General features: G+C 34.0%; 1 protein-coding gene across 11 annotated transcripts in view; it reads right to left on the minus strand.

Annotated features, from left to right (window-relative positions):
- The window catches only part of Dlg2 (discs large MAGUK scaffold protein 2), a 2,015,095-nt gene that overhangs the window by 482,674 nt on the left and 1,513,391 nt on the right, over positions 1–19,030 (minus strand). For all 11 annotated transcript variants that reach the window (XM_071616557.1, XM_027942606.2, XM_034636731.2 and 8 more), the window contains 2 exons: positions 15,329–15,465; positions 1,072–1,216 (listed from right to left, as the gene is read on the minus strand). In XM_071616557.1, the coding sequence (XP_071472658.1) occupies positions 1,072–1,216; positions 15,329–15,465 (282 nt within the window). The remainder of the gene's footprint in view (positions 1–1,071; positions 1,217–15,328; positions 15,466–19,030) is intronic.

Below are 19,030 nucleotides of genomic sequence, written 5' to 3' on the forward strand. Positions count from 1 at the left end.
TATTTTAAGCCCTCCATAAAGTAGCTCATAGATTGATTTATCTTCATTTGTATAGTTTAAAAAATTCTGAATGTTAAGACTATTTCTTAGTTTAAGGTAAGGCCAATCTCAGTTTATTGCCTGCTTTTTTTTAAAAGATATATTTGGGGGCAAGTCATTTTAGAATCTTAATTAAGAAAAGTAATAGCTAATGTAATGAGCAGGTAACAAAATTATTCAACCCTTAAATTTCTCTTAAGTTGAACAACTTCCTTAAGCCTATAATCCTAATTAATGGCAGGTCCTGAAGACATTTCAAGTTTCTAGACTCACAAATGAACTCTCAAAATTTTGGCATAAGCAAGCTTACTTATGAAAACAAAACTATCAAATCTACATCTAAAAAGTGAATGGACCCTAAATTTAGTCCCAAAAGACAGAACCTTAGATGATTTCCTGTTGACCTATTAATGAGAGAAAACATGGGCCTTAAGTAGCAGAGGATTTTTTGAGTACCCCAGCACGGTATCTGAAGTCAGTTGCTGCCTTAGAACCCTTCCTCCAGCCCATTTCTACTGACATAGTCACTATTTACTCTTGATTCCCTGAAATGTAACAAATGTAGGCAAAGGCAAAGTTAAGATGACACCAGAGGATCATGATTTCACCATCTAAGCACAAGATCCCCTTCCTTGAGAAGAAGCATAGAATTTTTTTTTTTTTTTTGGCTAGCCCTCTTTTCCATGCTGCTGCTATACAGATTAGGATGAGAGAATATAGAGAATATTATGGCATAGAATGATTATGCTTGAGGGGCTTGAGAAATAGTCTTGTGGAATGTGTTGCCCCTACACTATATAACCACACTCACTGGTGGACCTGGCAACTCATCAAGGCGTTCTACCTTCCAAACACTAGCTGAGGTCTTATAAGGCAATGTGGGAATGAAATGTAAAATACTCTCTCTGAAGTAGTTCCAGAAACTAGAGAATAGTGAAGGTGCAAACAGAGCACTTTTAATATGGTTTTGTAGAATTTCAGTTTTGTATACTTGGCATGCTATTTGAAAAGCATACTGAGCGTAGTACTTACAGTGAGTAATATCAGGTGGACCATAAGGATCAGTCATATAAATGGTGGTAGGTTTGCCAACTTTTAGATAAACTACATCAGATGTGTTCTTCAATATTGCTACTGCTTCTTCATGTGTCACTTCTTCTAAACTGTAGTTGTTTACCTGAAAGGGGGAAAATCAATATTAGAATTAAACCTATGCAGCTGTAGAGAAGATATCTGGTATCATGATATTATTATTAGGTATTGGGAATTGAACCCAGGGGCACTTTTCCAATAAGCTACATCCCCAGTCCTTTTTAATTTTTTTGTTTTGAGACAGGGTCTTGCTAAACTGTACAGGGCCTCGCTAAGTTGCTGAGGCTGGCCCCAAACTTGCAATTCTTCTGTCTCAGCCTCCTGAATCACTGGGATTACAGGCATGCACCACCACACTTGGCTTAGAATTATAATCTTATTTAAAGATTAAAATGCAATGATTAGTTCAGTATCTATGTCATACTTTGACAGAACAGGTGGGTTAAGCTTTAGAAAAGCAAATAAGGTATAGTCATTCATGCTATGAAACAAGATTGCCTCTGCCTTTCTCTATGAGGATATGATATAATAGAAATTAGGACAGTATTCATGGAAAGAAGAAATAAGGGGTCAAATGTATTTCTTATTGTTATAGCTTTTGTGATTAAAAAGTAAACTATTAACTGAAAAAAATGAATAAAAAATACAAAAGAAAATAAAAATCATAATCTCCCTAATTGGATATATTTCTTTAAGTAACTTTGACCATATTACAGTCATTCTTCTGGAACCTGTTTTTTTTTTTTTTTAAATCTAGAGTGACTATTTGTCCATAACATTGATACTCAATAGCATGAGTGGTGTTTCAGAGAGCATGGCATTGTATGGCAATAATAATGATTTAACTACTCTCACAAGTGCATGTTTAGTTTGCTTCTAATTTTTTGCCACTATAAATAATGTTATAATAACCCCTTTTTCTATATTTATACACAACTTTAATGATTCATTTGGAATAAATCACATACTTGGAATTGCTGGTTCAAATTGTATGAATATTATTAAGGGTTTTTGACAACTCTTCCAAAGTACTCTTTGAAAGATGGATGTGTTTATCCTCATCATACCAGTATGATATGAGGCCCCATTTCCATACAGTTTCCCCAGCATTGTATTGACTCACTTTAAAAATATTTCCCATCTAACTGTCATTTAAGATGAGTCTATTTTTCAAGGAAAAAGTGCTAATGCTAGAACACAAGGCTTCACAGGTGAGAAAGTTCAATGTATTCTATTGCCATTAGCTTTAACATTAATGACCTTTTCTTTATTGTACAGAGAAGCCTGGAATACAGGTACCTCTTACTTCATGAAAGTGATATTACAGCAGATATCTGAAGTATTTTTCTGGTATTAATGTAATTTCCCCAGAAAGATCTTGTCTTTGAGAAAATCAGACTATATATTCAAAAAGTATCCTAAATATATATGTTATTCTTACTTGGCTTCTATTTTTATATGGAGCCATCATTTAGTCACTTTTTGCTGAAATGACATAAAATTAAAATAAATGTGTCCAGAACATTGGATTGGATCCCTGTATACTATTCTGTCCCCTCTTATCCAAGGGAATATGTTCTAAGAACTCAGTGGATGCCTAAACCTGCTGATAGTATTTAATGCTATATATACTGTATTTTCTTGTATACATACATAATTTTTAAACAGTTTAACTTATAAATTAGGCATAATAAGAGATTAATACCAATAGATCAATAATAATAAAATAGAACATTATTTCAATAAACTGTATTAACATTGCCAGTATCACTACTTTTGGACATTGAGGATCATTCTTAAGTAAAATAAGTGTTCTTTGAACACAACCAATCTGATACTAAGATTGCTAATCTCATAACTAATATATAAACTATGTGCCTAACAAGCAGGTAGCATATAGTACATGAAAATGCTGTATAAATGTATGATTCACATCCCAACTAGGATGCAGCCAGGATAGTTTGAGATTTCATCACACTCTTCAGATTGGCATGCACTTTAAAACTTTTGAATTGCTCATTTCCAGACTTTTCCATTTAATACTTTTGGGCCATGGTTGACTTAGGGAAATTGAATTCATAGAAAGCAGAACTACAGATGAAGGGGATACTACTGTGCATATTCACCTTAATTTTCACCTTAATCATATAATACCTGGTAGCACTATTTTATTTTATTTATTTATTTTCCCACATGTTGCTACCTAAATTCCATGTGTCAGTTAAACTTTGACAGTGTAACCCAAAATAGGAACCCTGGAAATAGAGGGAGTTGAACTCAACTGATGTTATCAATGCTGACCATAAACTCTCTGTGAAGCAGGAAGCATTTCTGTGAGTTCTTACTTTTCTCTCCTAGGCAAGTGATATGGCTCAAATATTTTTGTATGTCTATTATCTGGCATGTGTTTTTTCACTGATCAAATGCTCACTGCATACATAGAATATGCAAGGCACTGCTCTAGGTATTAGAGATACAGTGGTAAACCCTAAGAGTGATAATCTTAATATAGCAATCACTTATACAGCCTGTATTAAATGCCAGGTACTATTACCAATTTTACATATATTAACACAAACAAATAGCCTGTGAAATAGATGATATAATTACATTTTACAGATAAGAGAAGCATCAAGAGGTTGAGAAACTTGCCAAAAGTCAGTAATCTAATAAGTGGTGGAGACAGAATTCAAAGCCAGAAGTTTGACTTAGGAGACCATACGCTTAACCATTCGGCTATACTTCTTCTTCCAGATAAACAAGGGCCCTGCTCTCATGAAATCCATATTCAATAGGACACAGTCATTTGTGGAATGATTGCATAGATAAATAGATCCATGCACAGGGGGAGAATGTAGAGGGACTAAAGTTGTGAGGAACACAGTTGATGATAATAGTCCTCAATACTAGAGAAGTAACAAAAACAACAGAGCTAAGATTTATCAACATTTTCATGTCACGTATTTGGGGAGCACTATGTCATATATTGGAATATAAATCATACAACTGATCTTCCCTATAGCTACATGAGGTAGACAAAATGAATAGGCCCACTTTACTGATGAGAAAACCTGATGCTTAAAGAAGTTAGCTTCGAACAAAGAGGCCACACAGCCTCCAAATGGCAAAGGCATCAGTTAGTTTACAATCTTCCTGAAAGATGAAAATTAGATGGTCCTCAAGTACTATTATCAAAATCTAGGGCTTATACCATCTCTTCCTCTACATGTAAATGTAACTTAAATTCCAAAGTATTTTAAAAGCCCAAGTAATTATTATAGTCCTTGTTTAATCCAATGGGACAGTACACTGTATCATCCTAATACACTGAGTACACAGTAAGAAAACAAATGCAAAGTAGCTTAGTATTTCTCACCGTCCCTTCAAAATTTCTTATATATTCACTTAACCACTTATTTTAAGACAGAACCTCTTATACCTAAATAATGAATATATGCAGGTGATGGTCACATACGACTTAAAGTGTGTTTGGAAATGAGTTTTCTCTCAAAGAAATGATGGCCTAAGGCAACTTGAAATGTTGTGACCATGGCCCCAGAAATACCTCTACTGAAAAAGTAGAAGAGAAACAAAATTTGTTGGCATAACACAAAAGGGATGACAAAACAATGGAAAAAAGACCCCAAAGGCTAGAAACTCACTGGATTAGATATTCAATGGCACCAAAGCTCTGTTTCTGACAAGGGCTCATTGTCGATCTTCCCAGAGGGCAGAAAGTACAGAGCTTATTAGATTATCAGTGAAAGAAGGATATGGTCACTGCTTATTAAATTCTTCCTTTTCCCATTTTGAAGGTGGGCAGTGAAACAATGCAGAAAATGTCATATTCAAACTGCATATCCAGAGATTTTCACACCAGTAGGAAAATCTTTAGACAGAATGCAGAAATTAAGAAAACGGTTGAAGGTATGGAGTGGGGAAGAAAAGAGGATACTTGTGGCAATGGTAATGGTAGTTGAAGAAAGTGGTAGTTAAGTGGTTTTTACATGGCGATTGAAGAATTCACATTTGTTTCAGTCATGGAACAGGTGATAATAATCGTTCTGGTACAGAAGACAGAGATCAAGAGCATAAGATTTTGTGTCATGCAGACTTAGAGACTTAGATTTGAGCCCTAGCCTTGGTGCTTTTTGGCTCTGTGACCTTAGGAAAATTATTTAACCTTCTAAACCTCAGTTTTGACATCTGTAAAACAGGAATGATAATGTTTACATCCTCAAAGGGTTATTAATTTACTTGTGTTAGCCTATGTAAAGGGACGAACACATTGAATTACTTATTAATTAATGTCAGTTCTCATCACTATTACTATTGTCATCATTCAACGTTCCCTCCTCCCCCGCCCCAGGAAACAGGATTTCTTCGTGAAAATTTTCCCTGATCATTTTCCTGTAAACATCTGTGAACTGATGAGTTTAATTAGGGTACTGCTGATGAGGCTTCTGTGTGGTCTTTTAAAAAATTCAGAATAGTATGGGATCTGGACCAAAAAGTGTTCTTTTGTGCTGAAGTCTTCAAAATGTTTTTCACAAAAGTGGGTTTGTTTGGGTTAATTATGTGTATGCAATATCCTATGAACTCTCAAGATAAAAGGCCTACAGCTGGAGATGATTGTGTGCAGAGAAAGGGACATTACACTGATTGGCTAGTTGCTCTTGTCATTGTTTTTCATTGTCTTTTTATTTTTTAAAAAAAATTGCATCAAGTATCTGCCTATTATGGTGAACACTGAACAACTGGCCTGGTTTCAGAGAAAAAAAAATGTTGTGCCTTTGAGTGAAGTGCTGTCTGTGGGGTGCACTTCATAGGGGAAGACACATGTGAAGCCTGCAATAGGAAAGAGGACTGAGGCCAAGAAAGAGAGGCTGGAGGTGAGATGACTCATTCTCTCAAACAGAAGAGGGAGCATGGAATTTGAGCACCATGCAAGGAGGTCAAACCAGCTGAAGAAAGAGGTGCCAGGAGATTTGCAAGAAGGGGACATGGCCAATTTTGTGGAAATTCAAGAGTGTAAGCAAACATATATGTGATAATGTAAAGGTGAGAGGTGTGGGGGCAGCAGAGGGTGGTGAAGAAGAATGGACAATGCATAGAAAGATACTAGATCTTTCTATCTTCTCAAGAATAACAATATGGTAGAATAAAATGGGAGGTGATTAGGGACATAAGGTTGCCTAACGCATACTGCAAAAAGAGACACTGGAAAGAAAATCACAAACTCCAATATTAAAATGGATCCATGCAAAGGGGGAGAAGGTGTGAGGAACACAGTTGTTCTTGTCTATTGTTTTTGTTATTTCTGTTATTTAAAATGGTTGAGATTAGATCATAAAATATATTAAAAGGGGAATAATCCATTACAGTAATACCAATGATAAGAAAAAATATTTATAAACCAAGAATAAAAATCTCTGCAGTAAATTGAAATGAACTGTAAAATATATTTTACAAATGATAACTATCAATAAGAAATATATTGATAATAGGTAATATTGGATAACCAATATTCTTTGTTTTTGAACTTTTTAGCAATGAGAATGTTTACTTACAGTTAGAACAAAATTAACTATTTGAGCAAGAACAAGAACAAAAACAAAAAGAAAGAATAGAAAATAAGTATGTGGCCTAATTATGAGATACACATAGGAGGATCTCACAAAATCAAGATAGGAAAGAATGACATTACCTTCTTGTGTATAGTGAATAGATTGAAATTTATTCAAAATTATAGTCATGCACTAAACCTTAATGTTCAGAAACAAATGCAACTTGATACAGTGAAGTAATTTTGAATGTAGACTCAGATCTGGCTTAATTTATCAGTTTCATGATTTTATATCAGTTAATATGTTTACTAGGAATTTACATTTCTATGTATAAAATAGAAAAAATAATGATTTGTTTATTGATTTATTTGTGCCTATGAAAATCGAATGATACCATGAACTTGAAGAGGCTCTAATGTAAAGCAGTATACAGACAGAAATCAAACAACCATAATCATATATTAAGCTGCTGCTGACCTGCTGCTAGAATAGTTTCTTCCTATTTCAGGCTGTTTCTGTGGAAGTATTCACTCCGTACCTTGCAAGACATTTACTTCTGCACTGCCTCTCTCTACCTCTAAGATCAGCCTTTCTAGGGCAGTGTTTAAAGGTTATTCATTTTTGAATCCCTCCAGATGATGCATTGTAAATAGCTGTCACTTAATAAATGGTGAAATAAGATAAATAAGTTTAAAAATAATAATAATAATGTTGTAAGAAAAGCAATAAATTCTCCTATTTTATAGGAAGAATGAGGCATCTGTGTTGAGTTTCTATTTTACATTTGCATTGAGTCAGAGGTAAGGAATAGGAATGAAGGTTATTCTAACAACAGCACACATTTATCAGATATTCATTCTGTGTCATGCACAGGATATGAGGATAAAGACCTGGTACAAAAAGTGAGCACCAGGTCATATATGATAAAACTCAAGGCTTCAGTAGGCTTCCTCCATTAATCATTAATACATTTCTTAACTTTGTATTCTATATAAAGAGAAAGTAAATGAAAATAATATTTTGATTGGCTGGTGCTTCCTCCACAGCAGTGGTTACCAAAATGGAAAGTATGGTATGAGCCTCAGGGCAATCTATTGAGTACAGGAAGAAAATATTTTAATTTTTATTAATAGTTATCACATTCATCTATATATCTCTATATGACTAAAGTTAATATATTATTCACATTTTAAAGCATGCCCCCAAATTTAACACACACACTATATATACATGCATACATATATGTATATATGCTATTTAAAATAGAGAAATATGTGCACACTAGAGGCATTTTTTTTGTTTTATTGATGGAATGTGCTATTGAAAGAATTTTAAAATGGCCTAGGATACGTTTAGATCAAGTTCTATAAACAGGTTGTTATTACTGAGTATAAGGAAATAAATAAAAAAGGAACCAATAGAAGGTTTTAACCCTAAAAAACATGTCAATGCAATTGCATTGAATTGTAATTTGTTACATTTGTAATAACCTACAAGGGAACCCATAAAATAATTATCCAGGTTTTTAAATTTTTTTCCTAGTGTTTCAAAAGTGACTCAGATTGCAGGAGACAGAGTTTAAAGGGTAAATAATTCTGAATGCCTACCATGCTTTTACAGGAAATTGGTAAATACACTCTTCTATCTTGATAAAATGAGCATTACCACTGGAGTCATCCTCAGGAGAAGCAGTGGCAGAAGCAGAATGGGCTGGGATGGGGTTAGGTCAAATTAAGACTATTAACTTGGCCACATATCAGAATTACTCAAAAAACTTAAAAAAATGTGAAACATCCCCCTACCTCTGAAGTTCTGATTTGATTATTCAGGGTTGACTGAGGTACAGTATTCACAATTTTCAAAGACTAACTGTAAAATTCCAAGGTAAAACTGGGATTGAGAACCAGAGGGACACAGTAAGTGGTGAAATGAATTTGACTTCAGGATGTATGTATGTCTGAATCTAATTTCACAATTTACTAGTTATATACATTTGGAGATCCACTTTGCCATCTCTGAATTCTAATTTTCTCTTCTAGAAAATAAGAATACTATAAAATAAATGCTCTTACTACCTCTCACAGATGAATGATGTGCTGTGGGCACACCTGCTTAAGGTGAAAAAAATGCTGGTGGTAAGGTAACAGCTCTTGGTTCTGCTCTAAGTTTGGAATAAACAATGAATGTCCCTTAATGTCCTGTTTTTCATTCAGATAATGTCTATACTTTTACATTGTCTTCTATATGATTTTTATTGGTATTTGAATAAAACCAGGCAATTTTAAAAGCTGACCCAGATTAATACTAATTTAAGTCCTCACAACTAATATTCATCTGGGAAATTGCATATTATCATATTCCCTAAGCCCATTTGATGTCCTTATCACTGGTTATTAACTTTGGAATAAAGAAAAGAGATACTCATACATAGCACATCTGAGTATGGTCCACAGAACACTAACTTAGGTTTTATATGATATCACTTTATGGAAAGGATTCCATGATTAAATGAGTTTGACAATTTTAGTGTTAGTACAAATTAAACATTTCTTGACTATAGGATTTCACAAGCCTTTTAATATGCTAAAGTTCATTGGAGTTTTACATGAAGGGCAAGACACAGATCGCAGAATTTCTCAAACTTATTTGGCCATACAACCTTTTACGTTAATTGTTTCTTTTTAGTTATACATGACAATAGAATGTTTTGACATAATTATAGAAGCATGGAATATAATTCATGTCCCTAGTACTTTACCTTACTCTCCCTTCCTCCAATGTCCCTGTTCCCATCCTTCTACTCCATTTATCTTCCTGCTATTTACAGTTTTTTTAAATTAGTGTCTTGTGGATGTACATGATAGTGAGACTCACTATGTTATATTCATATACGTACATAGAAGTGTCAGGTCTTTCCCTATCCCATCCTTCCTCCCTTCCTTTCACTCCCCTTTGTCTACTCCACTGATCTTTCTTCTATTTTTTTAGTCTCCTCATATTATTTTGGATTAGCTTTCACATATCAGAGAAAGCATTCAACCCTTGACTTTTTGCCACTGGCTTATTTCACTTAGCATGATAATCTCCAGTTCTATCCATTATCCCGCAAATGCCATAAAGTCATTCTGCTTTATGGCAGAGTAATATTCCATTGTGTATATATACACATTTTCTTATCCACTCATCTGTTGCAGGGCACCTAGGTTGGCTCCATAGCTTAGTTTTTGTGAATTGAGCTGCTATAAACATTGATGTGGATGTGACACTCTTGTGTACCGATTTTAAATCCTTTGGATATATATGGAGGAGTGGGATAACTTGGTCAAATGGTGGTTCCATTCCTAGTTTTTTGAGGAATCTCCATATTGCTTTCCAGAGTGGCATACAACCTTTTTTAAGGTAACACAGGAATGAAGCTATCATGTTAAAGCACAGAATACAACAGACACTAGTATGGCAGTATGTAAAAAAGTGGATGTGTAACCGATGTGAATCTGGGTTCATAATCTGCTTGAATCAAATGTATGAAATATGATATGTCAAGAGCTTTGTAATGTTTTGAACAACTAATATATATATATATATATATATATATATATATATATATATATATATATATATACAAAAAAAAAAAAACAGTAAAAAAAATAAATAAAACACATTTGGGGAAATACTGATCTAAGGCAATACAACTATTGTATAGTAGTCAAAACAGGACCAAAGACACACATGACTTGCCTAATGTAGATGAGGTAGTTAGCTGCCTGGGATTAAAATCCAGCTCCCCCATGTCTGAATCTAGTGTCTGAATCTAGTGTCTTTATGCTTGAGTTAGATGTCTGTTATTTTTCCCCCTCATCTACTTCCCTTTGAGCAAAACATGGAATAATTTTCTATAAAAGGTATAAAGTTCTTTCACTGACAATTAATTTTCCTCAAATGTCAAGCAGAGGTTATAGAAAAAAGGAATGCAAGATTTTAAATCTTTAATTACAATATGACAACTTGACAACCAACAATAATGCTATCCTTGTAGAAAAGACAAATGATCCTAGATTCAAAGTTTCTGGTCTTATGCTAAAAGAGGTACAGAAGATCACATTTCTGTAATATATTTGGCTGTCTGTATCACCTTACAAAAACCAGTGTGTGAAAATACATGAAAGAGTTAGAACATCTTTAATGATGTTAAATTTTGACCATCTGTCCTATGAAATTCAAGGCCAAGAGATAATTTTTTTTTTTTTTTAGTCTGAGACTACAACATTAAGCTCTGGTTGTAACACTAAGCTTCTGGTACAATACATAAAAATCAGACATCACTGTCACCTCACAAAACAAAACAAAATTCTAGAGCCAAATAGCAAAGGAAGTTTATGAAAAAAATATTATTTTGTTAAAAAATAAATATATACCACATATTTGGGTAACCAATGAAACAGAGTGTTCTGACATTATAATCATTTCTTTTGAAATAGTAAGCGGCTTATTGCAAAGGTAACAGCATAATTTTTCCTTATTGTAGAATGAATGCAAAGGTCGGATGTTACGAAATTGCTTAGATTTTTTAAAGTAGAGAATAAGATGGTAAGGAATAGAAAAAAGTTTAAAGTGTAAACTAATTATAGAAGGTAAATGAAGGTGTGATAAAATGTCGTAAAAAATAAAGAAAGATGTGTAAAATATCTTAAAAGATTGAGAAATGAAGAATTAGCAATACAAAACTTACAAATGTGTAAAAAGACAGTCCTTATTTTTCTGTTTCCAAGGGACAGAGCTATGAATAAAAGGAGAAAATTATAGGGAATATATATTCCAACACAATTTTAAGGAGAAAAAAATTCCCAGGGCTGTAAGTTAGTACCTAATGGATGACTGAAGAGTATTAATTTCTTCATCCTCAGAAGGTTTATAGCAGGGGCAAGGGACCACTTTGCAAAGTAGCTTTTCTGTAGGATTCTCATGTACCAAATGAGGGTTGAAATAAGATGACATTTAAGATGGGTAGGTACATTTCAATCTTGAGATATAAGAAGTCTTTAAAAAAAAAGTGTCCAATATATATGATCTGATTCACTTGATACACAATATGATAGCTATGCTGTTTGAGAAATTAAAGGGGTTATTACTAAGACTCTAAAAAAAGGACTTCTTTCACTGTGGAGAAGATGCTGCAAGACTTCCTGAATTATGGGTACGCAGTCACAAAAGTCTAAGGAAATTAATAGTTTCATTTTAGACCAGCGTACTTATAGAACTCAAGTGAATAACATCCAGAGGAAATTTTCCTAAGAAGTGAGAGAAGGAAGTGGTGTAAATTGCTTTAGAAAGAACAGCATATTTAGAGAAAAATATGCAGAGTGTGGTACAGCTGGTAAATCATAGAGTCTAAATGGTTTGTACTTCCTTTGAGGGAAGAGTGTAGATGAGGAGGAAGGAAAAAGAGGTTATGAATGTAGGTTAGTAAAGAAAAGAAGAGATGAAAAAGAATGACCAAAGGAGAACATTAATAAGTATTTAGGGTTGAAAAAAGAAAATTGATCTTTTGAGTGGCTTCAGTGATTTTTTTTCTCTATTCTCTTTTTCTCATGGTCATTTGTCTTTCAGAATATTACAAAATGAATCATTTTTTCTTTCATTTTCAGATTCAGCTTACCACTTGCCTTGGAAGTACTAATTATGTTTTCCTTACATAAGAGAGGAGAGACCTATTATTGTTAGAGGTTCATTTTTTTAAAGCTATGCCTTAAATTCAAAACACTTATGAATTATGTCACAGCTATTTTTGAAATTGTTTTATCTACAATGAATATCATGAAAATTGTAATGGGAAAATAGCATGGTTCCTGAAAAATTCTTTGACAAATTTATTTGGAGATTTTAAGAAAAGAATTTGAAAATAAAGCTAGATTCAAGCACAACTTCAAGAAATAAGTAAACAATATCTCACACGATTTTACAAAGCAGCATTTGAAGAAATATCAGAAGGTTTTCTAAAACCAAACTGTTATAGAACAATGAGTCAAAGGTGAAACAAGTCACTGCAACAGTCATTACATGAAAATGAATCTACCCTCTTCATTTTTCAATTTAGCCCTATGAAGAAGATGGTCATCAAAGGTCATTTTATTCCCAAGTCAATAGTTTAAGTAATAAAGTTTGTATTCTAGAAAAAAGTTGTTCAGGCCTTATACCGCAACAACAATCTGTCTAGTTCAGAATTGAAAGCTAACGACAACAAAAAGTTTTAGAATTTCTCAAGAATGAAAATAGTAGTGACTTCAAGTGGTAAAAAGAAGCCCCAAACTCTGATTTGCAATTTTGAGTGAAGTTAATATTGGGCATTTTATGCCCATTTAGTTTAACTAGATACTTTCTTACAATAGTTTTTTTCTGAATAGTGGCCATTGCCTTGACATGTTAGGTGGGTAGGGTGCACTTGTTAGAGGCATTAATGAATAATTGAATGATAAATAAAGGAAAAAATGAAAGAACTGACTGATAAACCAAGGAAACAAATGCAAACCCCTTGTACAGAAAGCAGCATTGCGTGGTGGAGATGAATGCGGACGCAAGCCAGATGGCCTCAGCTGGATGTCCAGTTCTTTCTATCATTACCTATGTGACCATGGGCAAGTTAGTAAGGTTCTCTGTACCTTAGTAAGGTTCCTTTGGTTTACATAAAATGTGCTTTTGTGTGAAAGATATGTTACATGACCACCAAACACTTTAAAAGTATGTGAAATACATTAACTACCAAATAAATGTTGGCTCTTGAGATACTATCAAAGACTTATCCAGATAATTCAATACAAAGGTCATTCACAACTATGAAATTCGCCTACTGGTATTATGTACAAGATCTCCAGAGCCCAGGGAAATGGGCACAATGAATATAGAACTTTGGGTTTTTACCTCTAAAAGTTGTATATGTCATAGAAATCACTTTTCTTTTGAGACTGTATAGATTCCCCATACACTTCTCAAGAAGCGGTTGGAGATCCCTACTCCTCGCAGACATAGATTAGAGGCCCTGTTTTGCAAACACAGACCTATGACTAGATATGTTCATCTTGAGATCTGTTGTATTGGACAACCTAACAGGCACGGTCCCTAAGCCACATTGCTTGTTGTTTAATTAAACAGAAGGGGGGAGATGCTGAGAGCCATAGCCAAATAGAATTGATGCATGGCATTTTTGGTTGAAAGGTGATGCCAGCAAGCCATTGAGATGATAATGATTATGTTAAGATCTGCATTCAATTGGATATTAGACCCCTGCTGTCCGCCTCGCCTCGGCCAGAGTTCCCATTGGTTGGGGAAGTGTGGTAGGAGGGATTTCCAGAGGAGGGATTTCCTGTTTGGTGGAGTGTGTCCCGGGAGGAGCTGAGTGGCGAGTGGCGTGGCATTCGGCATTTTTTTCCCCTGGGAGCGTGTGTGGAGTGTGCTGGTGGAGTTCAGAAATAAAGTTTATTCCTGCTTCAGTGGCTCATGATTTATGCCCAGCCAGACTGCGGCAGAGATCTATTTCAGTATGAATTTTTGATTTTTGAATTTTCAATATTTGATTATTATACTGTAGATTAAGTCTATAACTTACAATTGATATGAAATAATTTTTATCACTGCTGTATCTAGTGTTTTCTATTTATGATTGCTTAAATTTTGCTTTAGTTTGTCTTATAATCCATAGCTCAGAAAGGGTGGCTTTGTGTCAGTGGCAGTCATCGCCAGGACTCCTAAATGTGGGCATCTGGCAAACAAAATAGCTATAACCCTGCTGAGGGGAGAGAGGAAGGGATCCATTCACACACATGATGGAATTTAGATTACGAATTCTTGAAAATCATAGGCTGTTTCTACAGTGGTTGAAACTTGGACATGCACATATCAGTAAACCACATAATGTTGTTTCCTTTGTTGTACTACCTGGAAGTAGCAGTTGCACTCACTAATAGGAAATGGATTATTTTGGAAATATCTACTATGTTTACCATACATTGCTGAGAAAATTGGTGAAAATTTAGAATACCGTTTTGAAAATATCAAAAAAATAAAAAACAATTGTATGTATACTTTTTTTAAAAAAAATATTATTTGTTGATGGACCTTTATTTATTTATATGTGGTACTGAGAATTGAATCCAGTACCTCATACCCGCTAGGCAAACATTCTACCACTGAGCCACAACCCCAGACCTGTATGTGTATTTTTAGCTCTCTTCCCCTGAAATCTACCCTCTCCTCTTTTCTGTTTCTTCACATGGTCACTACAATACTAAATTGTGTCCTTCCCTCCCAAATTCATGTGAGGCGTTGAAGGTTAAATGAGTTAAAGATGGGGCCCTACTCTGATGGTACTTATAAGAAGAAGAAAAGAGGGACACTACTCTCTGTCAGCCTGAGTACCTAGGAAAGGTCACATGAGGATGCAGCTAGAACATGGTTTTCTAAACCAGGAAGAAGGCTCTCTCCAGAAACCAGTTTGCAACCTTCAACTTCCCAGACTTCAGAACTGTGAGAAAACAAATTTCTGTTGTTCAACAGAAATTTTGTTATGGCAGCCTAAGTGGACTAAAATGGTCACTCATTGAGAAACAAGAGCTTTATAAATATGCAGTTTTACTTACCATTAGTAGTCTGTCTCCTACTTGCAACCTTCCATCTTTTTGTGCAGCTCCACCATCTATAATTTTTGTCACATAAATGCTGTTGTCTCCAGGAATGTGCTGGTTCCCCACACCTCCTGCAATACTGAAGCCTAAACCTATAGGAAAAGAGCAGAAAATGGAAAACAAATGCAATTAGCCACATTTAAATCATTTTTTAAAAACAATAGATCTTTAATTGATTGTAACAGCAATATATAAAACAAAGATTATAATTTAATCAGTTTTATTCTTTAACAATTTGAAGATTTTTTTGGGTGGTACTGGGGATTGAACCTAGGGCCAAGTGCATGTGAGGCAAGCACTCTACCAACTGAACTATTTCCCCAGCCCTGAAGATTTGTTGTTTTGGTTAATGAGAAAAAAAATCTTTTTTATCAATCCCATATGAACACTAGTTTTGTACTATTTCAAGACTGTGCAACTAAATGCTGCTGTTCTTCAGCTAATTAGTTCATGGTGGGAGACTGGTCAGAACAGGGATTGGGCAGGGAGCTTATGTGAGCCTGGGAAAACAGTCCTTCTTAAGTCCAGTATATGAGCTCATCCTCACTGTCTTCATTACTCTAGCATAGAGAAAAGAAGTTTTTGACACTGCAGGATGTAAAATAAAGCTGTCAGAAAATCACACACGTCCTGAGATAAGAGAAATGAGGAAGACACACTGGATAATTAGGTCGTAATTTCAGAGAGAAGATAAGGAAAAGAAGCTAAATGCTTGCCTTTCATGTCTACTTCTCTGGCCACCTTGACTTTTCATATATCCTAGCAATCACTGTTACTAACTGATAGTGAGGCTAATGACATAAAAAAGTGAATCATCCCTGTACATAGTACAAGTTTAAAGAAATGGTTTAACTTTATAATTTTTACAACAACCAGCAGGATATTATATCATATTTAAATGTGGAAATTTCCTATTTTGAGAGGTGATTTTTGCATATGATGACTTGCAAAACTTATATTTTTATTTTATTTTAATGGAATGATAATAAGAATATAGTTACTTAGTAAAATTGTTCCGAAGTAATTTTAAAGAAATAATTGACAGAATTTTTAAGGGTTTAGGAAAAAAAGAAAATCCTTTCAATAGTGACTGAATATATTCAGTACAATATTTATAGAATATATTTTCATTGAATTTCTAAATCATAATGATAATATGAAAATTAACCAAAAAAGGATATTAAAGAAAGACATTTGATACTAAAAGACAGAATTTCTGTAATGTTTCTGGCTAAAGAAATGTTTCTTAAAAATAACATAATCAATTGATAAATCTATCATAAAACTTTTGGCATTTTATACAATAATAATGAAAAACACTTTAAAAACTTCTAATTCCATTACCATGCTTTTATTGAATAAATATTGTGTAGGGCTATATGCTCTTAAGATAAATGATTAATGGAAAAAATGATGAAATAGTAAATTATAAAGTAACACCTCTGGAATTATATTAGAACTGCAATGATTTTGTTAAATTAACCATAATAGTTGTTAGAAAAATAAATGGAAAATGGATTTAAATTGATAGGGCAATTAAAATAAGTGTTATCTAATTTCTGACTGAAGTGGGTAATTATTTTTTATTAATGCTTTGCCACCCCATAGAACCATGAATGTATTTACCTAGGGTTTAAAGAATTTGTTTATAAAGCAAAAGATGACCCCAAATAAATATGATGTTCCCTATTTTGCTTTTAATATGAACTTCAAAACACATATCAGCTCATGCTTTCTAAAATTATCACTTTATTAAATAAGTAAATGCACATAAGAAAGTTTCAAAAATGTATTTACTAAGTTTCATAGCAATGTGGGAGGAATAAGCTATTGCATTTTAGCTCTAAGGAGGTCATTCCAAGCTCTGTAAAAATAAAAAAAAGTTAAACACAAATCTAGGAATTCTGATATACATCTACTAGGGCAGCAATAAATGCCACAGACAATCTTAGTTACAGAAAAGCTATGGAAAAAAATTACCACCATAAAGAAGATTAAGTCCAAAAAAGAGAGTAACTATGTATTTGATATTAGAAGTTCAAGATTGTACCAAGACAATGAAATCACTATGGATACTGTGGACATAAATATATCAATCAGCTGAAAAACAAATAACAGGTTTTTTTTTTTTTTTGAGGTTAGGTTTATGTACTTTTTTAACTAGTGACTCTGCTCAAAGTGAAGGAAGATATTTTCAGTATACATCCCTCTCAGAGGATGTCTTTGAGAGCACAAAGCTAAAAATTAATCTCACTTTAATGGAATATGAATATATTTGAAAACAGCCCACCATATCCCAGATATTCAATTCAACATGGTAAGTAAATGTGTAGTTTATGTCTCCATCCAGAATACAACTTTATTTACAGATAGAAGTATCCATCTGTATTATAAGATTGAATCTATCTGTGCTTTATATAGAGAGCCTCTATCAATCGTGGCCTATATAAATGTAAAGAAATGGCTTCCTATACTGTTCTACAGACACATTACAGAAACAATGACCCACAAGTGGGTTCATATGAGTGGGTATGATAACCTGGGTGAAACAATATTCTAAACCCAGGCAATGTCAGTGATTGTTGTAGGACTACTTTATGAAGACAAACATCAGCTAGGACTACTAAATAGCAGGAAGACCAAACCCAAATGAGTAGTATGCCTGTTCCTTATGTTTCCTCTTTTGATACAGGGGCAGGATGCCCACATTATAGGCTCTAGACTAGGTGAGGTCCTCCATGATCAATCTCTATTGGCACTCTCCACTCCTCTCTCCGCACTAGCTAATCTTCTCTTTCATTTCACTCCATGCATCACTGCATGGAGTAAGCTCTATGACGACTATGATTTTTGTTCAATTTACAGTATGTAAGAAGAACAAGTCCAGGTACTTAGTGCCTCATAAAGATGTATTAAATGAAAAAAAGAAAGAAAAAATGAATGAATGTAAAGGATGAGGAAAGTCACCAAGAAATATAAGAGAATGAGGAAAGTCTATGAGAAAACTTTCCTTAAGATAATGACTTTGAATAAGCAAGGGAAAGAAAAGTGGACACTCTTGTTTGGGATCAGTAACTACATAAGTTACTGCACTAGCTCTGGTAGATTTGCATTAGCTCTCCACCCTCAGTCAGCAGCATCTATGCCAATTTCAGAGCAGGCAACCCGGCAACAGCAGAGACAGCTCCACATTCTGATGCTTTCATCTACTAACTATACATATTTCACTCTCAATTTCCTCATCTATAGAAAGGGAGCAAGTGTATGTATATTCAATAGTAACTAGCATATAATAGATACTTGATAAATACTCTTAATGAGCCCTTAAATAGTTTGAAAAATCAGAAAACATTTTGATATAATTTAACCGGTTATGATAAGTTCTATCATGGCAATGATGTTAGACAAGCATAACTACTTAAGGAGCAGGAGAGGGATTAGCAATAGATTTAGCACTTAAGCTGGGTCTGAATATCAAAACAGAATTCATTAAAGAGAGTGTGCTTTTTTAAACTTAAATTCTATTTTTTAAAGAGAAACGGTTATTTAATTTCACAGTTTCAGAGCGTCTAATCCATGATCAATTGGTTCTGTTGCTTTGAGCATGCAATGAGGTTGCATATGATGGTAAGGAGCACATGGTGGAGCAAGGTAGCT

This window comes from Marmota flaviventris, chromosome 9 (assembly GCF_047511675.1).
Source record: "Marmota flaviventris isolate mMarFla1 chromosome 9, mMarFla1.hap1, whole genome shotgun sequence".
Classification (NCBI taxonomy): Eukaryota; Metazoa; Chordata; class Mammalia; order Rodentia; family Sciuridae; genus Marmota; species Marmota flaviventris.